We start from the raw sequence: 14,984 nt of genomic DNA on the forward strand, positions 1-14,984 counted from the left end.
AATTAGAGTTGATTCCTTTAAAAATAATTGCCATCACTGAATCTGATGAAAGATAAGTTGCACTTTTTAACTCAACTGATGATGGAAGTATACTTGGGCCCTATGTTCACATGGCGTATTTTGAAATATTTTTACCTTGATCTAGAGAGTGACTTTGCCAAAATATTTTAATAACTAAGCAGGTCAAAAATATTATTCCATTTACATCCTCTGAAAATGTAAATAATTTGAAGGTATTATTGAAGACAGTTCCAGAAGGGAGTGGGACTTTCTTGATTTTATATTTTTCTTCATCCAAATGAAAGTTAAAAACAGCACCACCATCTAATGATAGGCTCAAATTACTTTGCTCAGGTTACTCAGAGGTTGTCTAAATTTGCAATTTTAATAAAATCTTTTTTTAGTTACAAAAGTTATACACGCTTATTGGCAGAAATTGAAACAATACAAAAATAATGAAGGGCACCTGGGTGGTTCAGTCAGTTAAGCAACAGACTTTTGATTTCAGCTCAGGTCTATCTCAGGGTCATGGGATGAGCCCCATGTTGGGCTCCGTGCTCAGTGGGGAATCTATTTGAGATTCTCTTCCTCTCTTCCTCCCTCTTCCTCTGCCACTCTCCCCCAACTTGTTCACGTTCACACTCTATCTCTCTCAAATAAATAAATCTTTAAAAAAGCAAAGAAACAATATAAAAATAATGAAAAACTGAATTTCTGGGGCATCTGGGTGTCTCAGTCAGTTAAGCATCTGCCTTTGGCTCAGGTCATGATCCCAGGGTCCTGGGATCAAGCCCCGCATCAGGCTCCCTGCTCAGTGGAGAGTCTGCTTCTCCCTCTTCCTCTGCCACTCCCCCTGCTTATGCCCTCTCACTCTCTCTCACTCACTCTCCCTCTATCTCAAATAAATAAATAAATAAAATTAAAAAAAAAAAAGAAAAACAATTTCTGCCTCCAATTCTCAGTGGTAACAACTGATGATACTTTAGTGTTTCCTTTCTAGACCTTTACAAATCTATTTAATATATACATGTATAGTATACTTGGCAATTTGCTTTTCTTTTTCTTTGCAAAAAGATGAACAACTTTCTATACTGCTATTCATTCTTTTACACTATTGCATAATATTCCCTTGGCTGAATATCTCAGAATTTATTTGATTACTCTATATTTTTATAAGCATGAAAATTGTTTCCCATTTATTTTTACTATTTCAACCATGCATTTTACTTCAAAGATTTATCAGGCTTTAAAGCTGGAAAATAAAATTCAAGCAGAAATTGACATTTCAATTTATGGGTAGGGGTTAAATTAAACCTATTCTGTGTGCCTATTATATGAGGCACAGGACTTCCTAGGTACTGTCTAGGACAAGGGAAATGACCATGCAGCTACATGTCCACGGACACAGCAGCCATTTTGTGACTATGAGGTCAAGACCATAAGAACCAAAGAGGTGTGTGTGTAGACGTCATCAATTCTGGACTTCTCAATATGTATGAAAAGTAAACCTTTTTTATTTAAACCACTATAGGTCAAGTGTTCTGTTACCTGTGACCAAATATTTTATTCATTGATCCAGTCTCTGAACTGCACATTTAAGACCAGGAAAGCAGAAGCATCTTCTGCTTTGTAAGTAATTTGGAGCTCTTTTTCTGTAGCTCAGAATTCCTCAGGCAATGGTATGAAGTACCAGTTCTGTGAGGCTGCTTTTGCCTGGGAGGATTTCACACAAATCACAAAGTAGGTAGAAGGGCAGAATATCCAGTATTTGACAGGTAGCATGAAATAGGATGCAGTGTGGAAGATACTGGTGCTGGTTAAGAACACAGATAGTTATGTACAATGACAGGAGGAAACATACAGCTCTACATGGGAAAGCTTTTTGACAGTAGCTTTCAGGGCCTCCCTGTAAGATACAATTATATTGTCTTCCAGGGACAACTTGCAGTTTATCTCTACATAAAGGTTCTGTCTGAGGTTTTACAGGGTTATTCACAGAAGCTTTATGGGTCAGAATATTGCAGTAACCATAAACTGATAGTGAAGAACGTGCTTGGTCAATTTCCTTGGAAAAATCCAATTATCAGCAAGAGAAGACACACTAAAAGAAAGAATTAGACAAAGATGGGTAGAAATAGAACATTAGGTTTTAAAGGTGTTCATCAGCCTGCTGGGGGCCTCCTGGGTGGCCAGTGGGGTGTGAGGGAAGCCACAGTTAATCAAAAACTCGTTCTGCACCAGAAGCTAACTTGACAGTAATCTTCACTTTTCCAGGGTTGCTATTGAGACAATCAGCTCCTGGAAACAACTGTGTTCCCAGAAATGTTCTTGGGGGGTTCTTGGGACAAATGGCTCATCAGCCCAAGACAAATCATAAAAGGAGAAGGGACAAGAGGGATTCTTCAGAGGGGCGTGGAGGAGAGGGAATTGGGTCCCTTTAACCTGTAAACTGTTGAATGATAGAGATGTGTGGAAGTGAGCAAGCTGTCAGCCCCGCCGTGAGTCACAGCGGGGGGGGGGGGGAACTTGTGCAGTGTAATTGACATGACCTACTCACAAGCAGCTTTCTAAGTGTTCCTGTCATGCCAGACTCTATCTCCCCTCCCCTGGTGACCTGTGATACTAGCGTGAAGGTTTGTGTTGCTGAGGCAAAATGCCTGAGCTACACGGGCATCCATTGGGATGTTGAGGGCTTTGTCCTGTGGATGCTTTCGTTAGTCCTCATTTGGCTTTCTGAGCACTGATGTGATGAGAACAGCTTCCCATGCCCCGTAACTGGCATTTCTGTGTTAGTCTTCCCATCGCATGTGCTAGCCAAGAGAGACCCCTGTCACAGCCCTGGGAAAGTTGAGAAGAAGGAAGATAAACTTCAGAGAAAGGCAGGTCTGAGTTCAAACCATGATGACTTCACACATCAAAAAAACTGTGTGTGGCCTTGGGTTTTATCATCTATTAAATGAGGGATTGGGTTTCTACTTCCCGGGGCTGTTGAGAGGATGAAACACGCTAATGTAAATAATGTACTTACTGAAGAGACTGGCACAGAGAACCAAATATAATTGTTTTATTGTTACTGTTGTCAGCATAATGTTTGTTATTGTTTTCAGTGCCAAAATACGCTTTCCTGTGCACTACACCCTCTCGTCTTCTCTGGGCCATTCACTCATATATTCACTCCTTGGCAAAATGTAGGAGCCGTGAAGGAGGTTTTGGCACAGCAGGGGATATAAAGATGACTGGGGCATGGTCCTGTTGGCACAGGGGGTTTAGACCCTGGAGAAGTAAGACACTTGCTGGTCTTCTAGCGCCCTGTCCCTCCTTCTCTCATGCCACACTCTCCATGGCAACCACCTCGGCCTGTCTGAAATACGAATTTGTCATGCCCCTCCCCTGCTGAAATCCCAATCCCCTCCTAAAACTGGGGTTTCTTCAGGTTTTGGAGGGCGGGCTTCTTCCCAGGGACAGACTATTTCCTTAAGGGCTGGTTAGTAAATATGTTTGGCATTGTAGAGCAGGGTCTTTGTTATCAGTATTCTGTTCTGTCATCAAGGCAGCTATATACTTACATACATGAATAGACGGAGTTGGATGTGGCTGGATACCGCCCAGGAGTCGTAGTTTTGGGATCCCTGCTAGACCAAACCTGAAACATCCCTGCCCTCCTCCATCCCTTTTTCCCACCTTGCCCTTGTTGTGCCAACTGCACAGCCCGAGTGTTCCTCACTTGCCCACTTGAGAGTCTTTAACTTGCTGCTGTCTCTGCCTAGAATACTCTTCTTCTCCCTCTTACCTGGATAAATCTGGCAGGTTTCCTGATTTCTCCTTAGCTGTCCACTCTCCAGATAGCTATTCCTCATTTCTCCTCCACTCGTCTGCAAGGGCATACCATAGGTGTCGTATTTTCCTCTAACATGCTCCAATTACACAATAAAACACTATCGCGGTGCCTTTTCATTCACTTGTCTGTATCCCCGAATACACAGCAAGAGGTGGAGGAGGGCATTGTATTTACTTATTTAGTCAACAAGTATTTAGGGAATCCCTACTTCATGCCAAGCATTGTACAAGGTGGTAGAGATCCAGCGGTTGACAAAGATAAGTATATTACCTTTCCTCGGGGACGTGGTCAAACAAAACATAAACAGATGAATAAATAATGCCAACAAAGACAGATTATAAAACATCTGTCTCTGTAAAAACAAAGACAGGGAATAATGGGGCCGGGGTTGGGGTGGACTGAGGGTCAGGAAGCCTGCTCTGGAGAATATGGTTGAAGAAGACCTCGTATTTATAAAGGAGCTCAGCTTATTTAGAGGGCTGGGGAGATGAGGGTGTGAAAAGCTGGAAGCTGAGAGGCATGAGATAAGGTGTGCCAAGAGGAACAATTCCTTTTATTAATGTAATCCTAGGGCACGTTACAGTGCCTGAACAATAATGGGCCCTTGGTCAGGGTTCGATAACTGTTTCAGTGACAGTCCCCCGAAACAGATCCTGGGACAAGAATTTTGACTCAAGAAGTTTACTTGGAAGATGATATCAAGAGGCACGATGATGAGGGAGTTGAGACAGGGAAAGGAGGAAGGCCCGTGACAGATATTAATGACCAGAGAGACGTTGCTGTAGACTATGGGGGCTCCATCTCAAAGGGCAGCCTCTGAGAAACTCTACTAAACACACCTCAGAGTTTCCCCAACAGAGGGGCAGGAACACTGGGGTTTTGTCCACTCATCTCTATCCCAAATTGGTCGGAAGCCAGCAGAGAATTAAGTCCAGGGGACTTCCACCATGCTGCAGTCACAGGCCGGACGCCTTCCTGCTGCCCAAGGAGGCCCTCAGCAAAGAGGCTCAGGGGTTGGAGGGCGGAGGCTTGGGTCTGTGCATGGACCAGACTGGCTCCCTGAGGCTGCAGGTGGGGCTCAGCTAAGGTGCTAGAGGCAGGGCATCAGCAGCTTCTGCTACAATAACATGTGAGTAAGTGATTGAGTGATGAAAGGATGAATAGTTGTAGCCGATGGAAGAGGAGAGAATCAATGCGATAAGCCCAAGGTGAGTGGTATGAAATAACAGGAAATACGGGATAAGAGGGATGAGTCAATGAAATAAACCCAAGGCTCTTGCTCCTGGGGAGAGTCCAGGAAGGTCCCTCGGGAGCCGCGGTGTGCTGGCATCCAACTGATGGTGCAGTTCTCCTTCTAATCAAGTTTGCCGGTACTAAGAGGGTAGCTTGGAGTTGGCCATGGCAGAAGTAGTCACATCATGGAAACTGGCAAGTCAAATGCTAGAAATCAGTAGCATTCCTGGAGTTCTGGGTGGCATCGTGAATATGATGAGTACCTGGTTTCAATTTTCCAATCTCTGTCATACTAGTCTCCTTATTCTCACTTTATTTCTTCCAAGGTATCCATCGTGCCTGAGCTTGTGCATCAGGCCATGGAAAATGTCCCCTCCCTAACTTTCCTGCAGACCACAGGTCCCTGTGAGAGCCATTAATCAACCTGATTTCCTGTCCTCCTCTAACCTATTGCTTTCCACTATCCCTCGCAAATTAACCAGAACGATTAATAGCATCTTTCATTGATATTCCTTGTGTGGTTTAATTAGTTCTGAGGAGGAAGCTGCTTGCCCTCTTTTCAGGGAAGAATCTTTGGTATCATTAAGTGTGCAAAGATATGCCTGCTATGGCTGGTCTTGGTTTATGGATGCTTATTAAGCCAGAAAATGCAAAGGAATGCTTCTGTCTCTTTCACCTGAATATATTTCTAATCAGTCTGCATGCAAGGGAAATCTCCGCTGGTTAATTTTGTCCATTTAGAGAATAATTTTTTGTTGTTAGGAGCACAGCTGTAGATCACCCAAGACAGTAATGAAATGAGAGTTCATCTCAGGAGATTTATTTCTGTCTCTTGAATTCAAGGGAAGTGAATGATTGGGACAGTGCCTATGATCATTGATTATCTTAGAATGTGCTGGAGGGGGCGCCTGGGTGGCTCAGTGGGTTAAGCTGCTGCCTTCGGCTCAGGTCATGATCTCAGGGTCCTGGGATCGAGTCCCGCATCGGGCTCTCTGCTCGGCAGGGAGCCTGCTTCCCTTCCTCTCTCTCTGCCTGCCTCTCTGCCTACTTGTGATCTCTGTCTGTCAAATAAATAAATAAAACCTTTAAAAAAAAAAAAAAAAAGAATGTGCTGGAGGGTGAGGTGTCTGCTTTGTTTGAGATTTGGAAGCTTGAGGAAAGATAGCCGCAAAAGGATTTTATAATTTCACTTGGTTGGGTAAATGGACTTTTACCTCAAGGTTATGACCCTAGTATCTACAAAGGTGAGTAGATTGCATTACCAGAAGGAACACAGTGCTAGCTGAGGATGTACACACAGAGCCCAGGATGTGGAAAAATGACATCTGCATGCATGTGCACACACACAGACTCCCTGTCTTCACATCTCTCATCAAGTTGCTTGTAGTCCCTGCAGACCCAGTGGAGGTCTTTCTCCCTAGTCCCTCTCTCATCGCTTCCTTATACCTCATATACTCAGTCCCCTCAGGCTCTTCTCTCTTTTCAGACACAGGACCCGCCTCCAGTTCTCATTCCATCTTGGCCACATAGCAGCTCTTTCTCCCAGCATTTGCCTTGCAGAGTCAAGGATCTATAAGACACACAGACCTTCCTCTTGTTAATTTTAATGGCCTCTCAGAGGAATGGTTGTGAAGCTAAGGAAGCTTCTATCTCTTTACAATGTCTTCCAAGAACCTCCTTCTAAAATCCTCCATCCAATCAAGAGTGGAAGGAGGGAAGGATGGAAGAAAGGAAGAGAGAGGAAGGGAGGATAGAAGGAAGGAAGGAAGGAAGGAAGGAAGGAAGGAAGGAAGGAAGGAAGGAAGGAAGGAGGGAGAACAAATTGAGCACAAAACATCCATTCTGCTTGACTAGTGAGCTTGCCCGTATGTGCCTATGAGACACTGAAGAGAAATATGGAGAGCCTCAGGCCACTACAGCACCACGGTGCATTTCTGGGCAAAGAGGACTGGAACATTTGACAGTCACCTCCCACCCAGGTGGCTGGGAATTGTTCTCCCTGCTATTGTAGAGCTAATTAGAAGAATGCTGACTCAGGGAGTCCAGAGACAGGACTAGCTCCAACTCTACTCTAGCCGAGTGGGGACAAGTGAATTTTCCTCTCGAGTTCTTGGTTTCTTCAGTAGTGTGGTAGTAGTAGTAATAGTAGCAGAGGAAGAAGGAGGAGGAGATACTTTAATGTTTGCTGAGGGCTGTGAACTTGACGCTTTACATATGTTCTCCCAGCTAAAGCATGCCAAACTCTGTGAGGTAAACACTATTCTTTTCAGCCTCTTTCACGATCCAGTTGCCACGCTGACCTTCCCCTGGCAAGCCTTTCCTCCCTTGGGGTTTCACTTGAGCTGTTCCCTCTTCCCAGAGCACTTCCCTCCACTCCCCACAGCTTCCTCTCCTTCATCCTCAAGGTCTTAGCTTACATGTGACTTTCCTCAGGTGTACCTCTCTTGTCTAGAAGAGCCTCCCCCTGAAAACACATAACACGATTTGGAATTGCATTCTTTCTGACTCTCTACTATCCAGAGTTGAGCTCCATAGTGAGCAGCAGCTTCTTTGTCTTTGCGTTTTCTCTTTTTTATCTTCCTATTCCCCCACAGCTGGAACCGAGTAAGTGCACCATTAAACATCTGCTGAATGAACCAGTGAATTAGTCCTGATTTAAGAGATGTAGGAACTGATGTTTGGAGAAGTTAAATAACCTGGTCAGTGTCAGACAGCTAAGAATTGGACTAAAACTCAGGTTCTGCATGACTCCCACAACTGCTCTGCCCCCACCACCTAGGGAGGAGTGGCTGGGCAGACTTCTGGGAGGGGAAACTGTGAGAGTATTTTCTGAGTTCCCTCTCACTGTACATTCCTCTTCAACACTAAGGGAATTTTGACCCACCAAAGAGCTTCCAGTCCCCTCTCCCCACTCTGACTTGATGTATTCCAATTACAGAACTAGGCCCCTGGCTGATATAGTCTGAAGGAGTTGATTTACTCTCCCAAATATGGAATCAACCATGCCTGTAATATGTTATTCACTCAGCAGGATCTGACTCTCCGAGTGTTGTACAGACAGTATCTGTTTAATCCTTACCCAACCCATGTGAATTTGATATCGGTCACACAGTGTGATTTCCCTTTAATCAGTAAAGAGTGGGGGAAGGGAGAAAGTTAACCAGAAAGCCCATAGGTATCTTATTTAACTGAAGTACAACATCTTGTGTTTTCAGAGCTCGATAGAAGTTAAAAGAAAAACTAGTAGTGTGTGCGGTTTTAACAGTCTGACACCTTCCTTCTATGCATCTAACATTTTGAATAGTTAAATACATACTTATCATTCCATCTTAAGTTCATTACATGGTAGTATTAATAATACCTTACTGTATATAAAGCACTTTAATGTAAGATGAAAAGCCAAGGGTAGTTCCCTTATAGCTATTAAGCACTGAAATTAACAGGATTTATCTTTATGTCCCTTCAACTCTAACTTGCTACATTTTCATGTTTCAAGTAATTTTTTTAAATGCACCTGCTTAGAGCCATTATGCTATTCTGCTACATCTTTAATATGGGAATGCTAAGCTTCACACACACACACACACACACACACACACACACACACACACACCCCAGAGCTGTTAAGAGAAAATAATAGCACATATGTTAAGTGCCAGGCCCAGTACCTGGCCCATAGTAGGCACTTAATAATGGCAAGAATAGACAACGCCTCCTAACCTTGACATGTACAAGTGCTGGTTACACACTTAGGAGTCTTGACCCATGGAAGTGGCCACGTGTAACTACCACATAATCTCCGCATGAATTGAGAAGGGCTGCACATAAATATGTATTCCATCTTACTAAATTCTCTCAGTGACTCAAGAAGACACAGAGGACATTCCTGTCCTACAGGTGAGGACGCTTGAATGGGGGAAGGGCTGTCTCCATAGCCATACCACAGAGTTGGGGCTCCATTATCCCACTCTTTCTTCTGGAAGAAGTCTTTCCAAAGGCAGGATTCTGATATGGCACGAAGCGCTGAGACATCCTGTATTCTATAATGCAACTTAGATTTAAGCACTGAGCACTTAAACTCACTTCCTCTTTATTCCTACCAATACTATGAGCTGACAGAAAGAGAGCATTTGGTTGTGAGAAGTGAGCAGATGCACACCATAGGGATAAAAATCCTGGTTCTCTTCAGCCTTGGTGTTCTGTGTGTATCAGCTCCAGATGGTGGAGTGGCTTGGAGTAGCTTCTGAACGCCTCCTCAAATGCTATTGATGAGGCAAATTAGGAAGCAAAGCAAAGCAAAACAGATCAGTTTTTCTGGAGTGCTTGGATTCTGGTTCACTGGGACTGTTGGTCGTGTCAGTTTAGCTAGAGAGTAAGTCTGAATTTCCTGTTTTATGGCTTGGAACATCTTACCACGGAGCCTTCCACATCCATTTGGAGTAATAACATTTGTTAATGTTTATTGAGTCCTGTCCTCTGCCAGGATCTGTTCTAAGTGCTTTGCACACGTTAACCCATATAAACACAGTTTTCTCTTACTATATCTACTATGTTTTTTGGTCAAATTGTTTCCATTTTTAAAATACTGATTTTAAAAACTAAAAACTTAAAATTGCCTCACACAGAAAAAAAAAAGAGGTCCCCAAATATTCCTTTCCCCATGAAGGTTTTATCATTAATCACCTTTTTCCTACTACAATAAGATGGCCATTTGAGGCCAACAGCTCTGAAAGTCTTCACTACAGAGTAAGACTGAGATGGCAGGTATTACGGATAATACTCCTTTGGCCTTCTATGCTTTCTTTTCTTTTCTTTTTTAAAAGATTTTATTTATTTATTTGGTAGAGAGAGAGAGAGAGATCACAAGTAGGCAGAGAGGCAGGCAGAGAGAGGGGGAAGCAGGCTCCCCGCTGAGCAGAGAGCCCGATGCAGGGCTCAATCCCAGGACCCTGGGATCATGACCCAAGCTGAAGGCAGAGGCTTAACCCACTGAGCCACCCAGATGCCCCCTTCTGTGCTTTCTGACTAGACGTGGTAACATTGCCAGTTTCAGCAGCCTTCTTGTCCACAGCCACTCTCTGCTTTATATCATGAATAGCAAAATGACCCAGAAGAGTTATTATCAGTGTTGTATTTACTGATGAGGAAACCAAGGCATGGGGAAATTAAGGAACCTTCCCAAGGTCACATTCCAGAGCCCATGCACTTAACCCTTGCACAATAATTCTGCTTTACTGTACAAAATGAGCTAGTGTTCCTAATGGGACCCCAAACTACCTTGAGAAGCTGAATTCCAAAATGAAAATAAAATAAGTGGGAGTATTGCAACATGGGTTAGTGTTAAGTGCACTTGATTGACTTTCTTCGGAAATGAGCAGGAAATACTTTTGAATTTAGACAAACTAAGCAGACAAAGTTTAGCATTTGCTTCCCATCTTGGGCTATCCTTGGTCTCCCAGATGTATCTTCTTTCTTGAAGCCTTCCCTGATTTCTTGCTGCTAATGTTCAGTACCTAATTCCCACAGACCCATGTTCTATACCAGGATAGACTATGACATTAGTTGGTAACCAGTCAACCCTTTTAATAGTTGACAAAGAGCAACTAATACAGAGAGGTAACAATCAGGGAGGCTTTGAGGCTGACCTATAATGAAATCAGAGACTCTGAAATAGTACCTTTTAGATACTCATCTACTCTCCCCCAGCCCTTTAGCTCTCAAATTCTGACTATGCCATTAAAAAACAAAAAAAAATTCTTCTACATATAGCTGCCCAGTTTTCCCAGCACCATTTATTGAAGAGACTGTCTTTTTTCCACTGTATATTTTTTCCTGTTTTGTCGAAGATTAACTAACCATAGAGTTGAAGGTCCATATATGGGCTCTCTACTCTGTTCCACTGGTCTATGTGTCTGTTTTTATGCCAGTACCATGCTGTCTTGGTGATCACAGCTTTGTAGTAAAGCTTGAAATCAGGTAACGTGATGCCCCCAGTTTTATTTTTGTTTTTCAACATTTCCTTAGCAATTCGGGGTCTCTTCTGGTTCCATACAAATTTTTGGATTATTTGCTCCAGCTCTTTGAAGAATACCGGTGGAATTTTGATTGGAATGGCATTAAAAGTATAGATTGCTCTAGGCAGTATAGACATTTTAACAATGTTTATTCTTCCGATCCAAGAGTTTACACTGTTGGTGGGAATGCAAGTTGGTGCAGCCTCTTTGGAGAACAGTGTGGAGATTCCTCAAGAAATTAAAAATAGAACTTCCCTATGACCCTGCAATTGCACTATTGGGTATTTTTTTTTAATCTTTATTTTTTTAAAGACTTTATTTATTTATTTGACAGAGAGAGAGATATCACAAGTAGGCAGAGAGGCAGACACAGAGAGAGGGGGAAGCAGGCTCCCTGCTGAGCAGAGAGCCCGATGTGGGGCTCGATCCCAGGATCCCGAGATCATGACCTGAGCTGAAGGCAGAGGCTTAACCCACTGAGCCACCCAGGCACCCCAACACTACTGGGTATTTACCCCAAAGATACAGGTGTAGTGAAAAGAAGGGCCATCTGTACCCCAATGTTTATAGCAGCAATGGCCACAGTCGCCAAACTGTGGAAAGAACCAAGATGACCTTCAACGGACGAATGGATAAGGAAGATGTGGTCCATATACGCTATGGAGTATTATGCCTCCATCAGAAAGGATGAATACCCAACTTTTGTAGCAACATGGATGGGACTGGAAGAGATTATGCTGAGTGAAATAAGTCAAGCAGAGAGAGTCAATTATCATATGGTTTCACTTATTTGTGGAGCATAACAAATAGCATGGAGGACATGGGGAGTCAGGGGAAGGGAGTTGGGGGAAATTGGAAGGGGAGGTGAACAATGAGAGACTATGGACTCTGAAAAACAATCTGAAGGGTTTGAAGAGGTGGGGGGGTGGAAGGTTGGGGGAACCAGGTGGTGGGTATTAAAGAGGGCACAGATTGCATGGAGCACTGGGTGTGGTACAAAAACAATGAATACTGTTATGCTGAAAATAAATTTAAAAAAAAACAAAAACAGAAACTATATTACTTCATAAGATAAAAAATGTTAATTGCAGAAAATACAGATAATACCAAAGGAGGAAAGCAAAGAGACACCTCAAATTCTTCCAACCTGGAGACCTCCATCATTAATCCCTCAGTGTTATGACTTTCCAGTTGTTTTAATGTGAGATCCTATCTCTACCTTCTGAGGCATGACAGCTCTTTACACAAACATGGATATTTTATATCGCATTCAGTTTTCCTCCAAGCACAGTTACCCCAGCTTGCCAGATTATTTTTTTCAGACACCGCCTCTGCAGTTCCCATCATCCTCCTGGCTTTCATCTTCCTGCTTGAACCATATATGATGCCATATTTTAGAAGAACCGTAACCTCTCTCAACCCAAACACTGAACTCCTATGAAATACTTCACTAGATTAGTGTGATTCTAATAACTCTTTTCTTTTGTTTCTTTGTTCTCCACAGCTTTTTGCAATCTTTGCATTTGCAACATGCGGTGGCTATTCCGGAGGCCTGCGGCTGAGTGTGGACTGTGTCAACAAGACGGAAAGTAACCTCAGCATTGACATAGCATTTGCCTACCCATTCAGGTAGGGAATGGCTGTTCATGCTCACAGAGAGGGCACTTCCTTCTTTCTTATTTTTGAGGAAGGGGAGGGACAGACGGAAAGAGAGAGGGAGAATCTTAAGCAAGCTCCACACCCAACGTAGAGCCCAATGCTGGGCTCAATCTCACCACCCTGAGATCATGACCTGAGCCAAAATCAAGAGTCTGACAATCAACCAACTGAGACACCCAGATGCCCCTGCCTAGTATTTTTCTTTTTTTAAGATTTCTATTTATTTGACAGAGAAAGAGAGAGAGAGCATAAGCAGGGGGAGTGGCAGGCAGAGGGAGAAGCAGACTCCCCACTGAGCAAAGAGCCCAATACAGGACTTGATCCCTGGACCCTGGGATCATGACCTAAGCCAAAGTCAGATGCTTAACCGACTGAGCCACCCAGGTGTCCCTGGTATTATTTTTTAAAACAACTTTCAGCACGATGTTTGGCATCTCCTTTATCTATTCTTTTGTTCACTTCAGTTTAACTTTTATTGAGTAATCATCTTGTGTCAGACATGGTGCTGGCTCTGGAATTACAGAAAAAGGTAGAAATTGTCCCCTGAAAACTTTTCTTAAATAGGAAAGTACAGTGTTTTCCGATATCTTTCCCATGAGCTCTAGATATTTAATGTTTAATGAAGAAGAGAAGGAGGGAGGGAGAGAAGGCGTGAGGGATAATTTAAAAATGATATGGTCAAATAAATTTAAGAAATACTTCTCAGAACTCTGCTTTTCTAATGCACATTTTGAATCACCAAGAGAAATACGTTTCCCAAATATGTTTGACCGCAGACACCTTCTCTCACTGAGCATCTCAGAGGATCTGCGTGTCATGGAACATATCCTTATTATACTGATTTAGTGAAACTTCCCTAGTCCAAAACAAAAGTGCCTCAGCTCATAGCCAATAAATCATGGGAAGTAGCATTTATACCAGAATACTGAATGATTTTTAAGAGTAGAACTCATAAAAGCTGCAGACACCTCTGTTCAAGTAGATACTCTCTAAACTAATAAGAGAGTACAAAGCTCAGAAATATTAAGCATAGATTCCCTGGTAATTTGGTAATAAAAACTCCCTGCGTGAGTAGAAATGAGGCAAATGGGGGTGGGGGAAGAAGTGCTTGACACTTCTGAAGTTCTGGATGCGCTCCTTGGCGTATTGGAGAATGACCAAGCCCAGTGCACACTCACTGATCGATATGTGAGATCTAGGATAGGAGAAAAGAACTACCAATGGCTGGGATCTAGCATAGGAGATAAGAAATGTCAATGGCTGGACAGCAAGGGTAGGATGCTTGGTAACATTATTCATGAAATTGTAAAGTCTGCATTGCCTTCTCCAATGATTTTCTCCCAAATGATTGGTAGCAGCAGATGAGTCAAAGGTCAACCCATTAACATTTGAAGATCAGCAAGTCACTAGACATTGAGCACAGGTCTCTCTGTCTCTCAGACTGGAAGATAGTAATCAAGAGACCTGTTTAGACAGGAAAACAGTGCCTGTTTTGTTTTGTTTTGTTTTGTTTTGTTTTTGGTGGAGAGCAGGGTAATATATTTAATTTCATGCAATCCTTGGCTAAGTGTATATTTGAAAATACACTCCAAGCAAACAGTTTCCGGTATTGGGCTTAATTTTCTTCCCAAGACGTGTTACCAGCCCAATAAAAGGCAGCTGAAGAAATTGGATAAAAATGTTTATTGCCATCTATGAAGACAGGGGCCCACTTCTTTGAAATATTTTTACTTGGGTTCTGAGACAAAGATAATCCACCATTATTTTTTCAGTAGCAGACAGTTATCTTCCAACCACTACCTTTCTCAGAAGCTCTGTATCTAGAACAGATGGGAGTCCCCAAGAAAGCTGAAGTAGTGAGGAAAGGGGCTTCAAGCATAGAGCTGGTCTTCCTTCGCCCTGTCCCTGCTACACACATCGCCCCCTCCCCCACTGCAGCACCTCCAGTATCTCCTTAGAACCCTAGGTCTCCTATAAGCATATAAAAACCTATACTCCTATAAAAACCACTGTTCTAGAAGAAAACAAGAATATTTTGCACTTTTGTCCCATTAGTGTCCATCTAAGAGATATCCATACCATTCCAAAGAGGCTCTGTTTTTACTAGAGTTGCAATTTCATTCATACATTTGGATAATTCAGAATGGTGTGCCATTATCTTCTTAGGGAAGCTGTCAGTGGTAAGTGACCACATCTAGAATCTATAGAGATTATTTTGATGTCACTTGTTTCAGAAGCAG

At 42.8% G+C, this 14,984-nt stretch overlaps 1 protein-coding gene across 2 annotated transcripts in view; it reads left to right on the forward strand.

Moving 5' to 3' along the window:
* The window catches only part of LOC111144220 (synaptoporin), a 315,398-nt gene that overhangs the window by 182,205 nt on the left and 118,209 nt on the right, over positions 1-14,984 (forward strand). For both annotated transcript variants that reach the window (XM_022498431.1, XM_022498432.1), the window contains one exon: positions 12,590-12,714. In XM_022498431.1, the coding sequence (XP_022354139.1) occupies positions 12,590-12,714 (125 nt within the window). The remainder of the gene's footprint in view (positions 1-12,589; positions 12,715-14,984) is intronic.

This window comes from Enhydra lutris, unplaced genomic scaffold (assembly GCF_002288905.1).
Source record: "Enhydra lutris kenyoni isolate GAN:26980312 unplaced genomic scaffold, ASM228890v2 scaffoldscaffold10, whole genome shotgun sequence".
Lineage (NCBI taxonomy): Eukaryota > Metazoa > Chordata > Mammalia > Carnivora > Mustelidae > Enhydra > Enhydra lutris.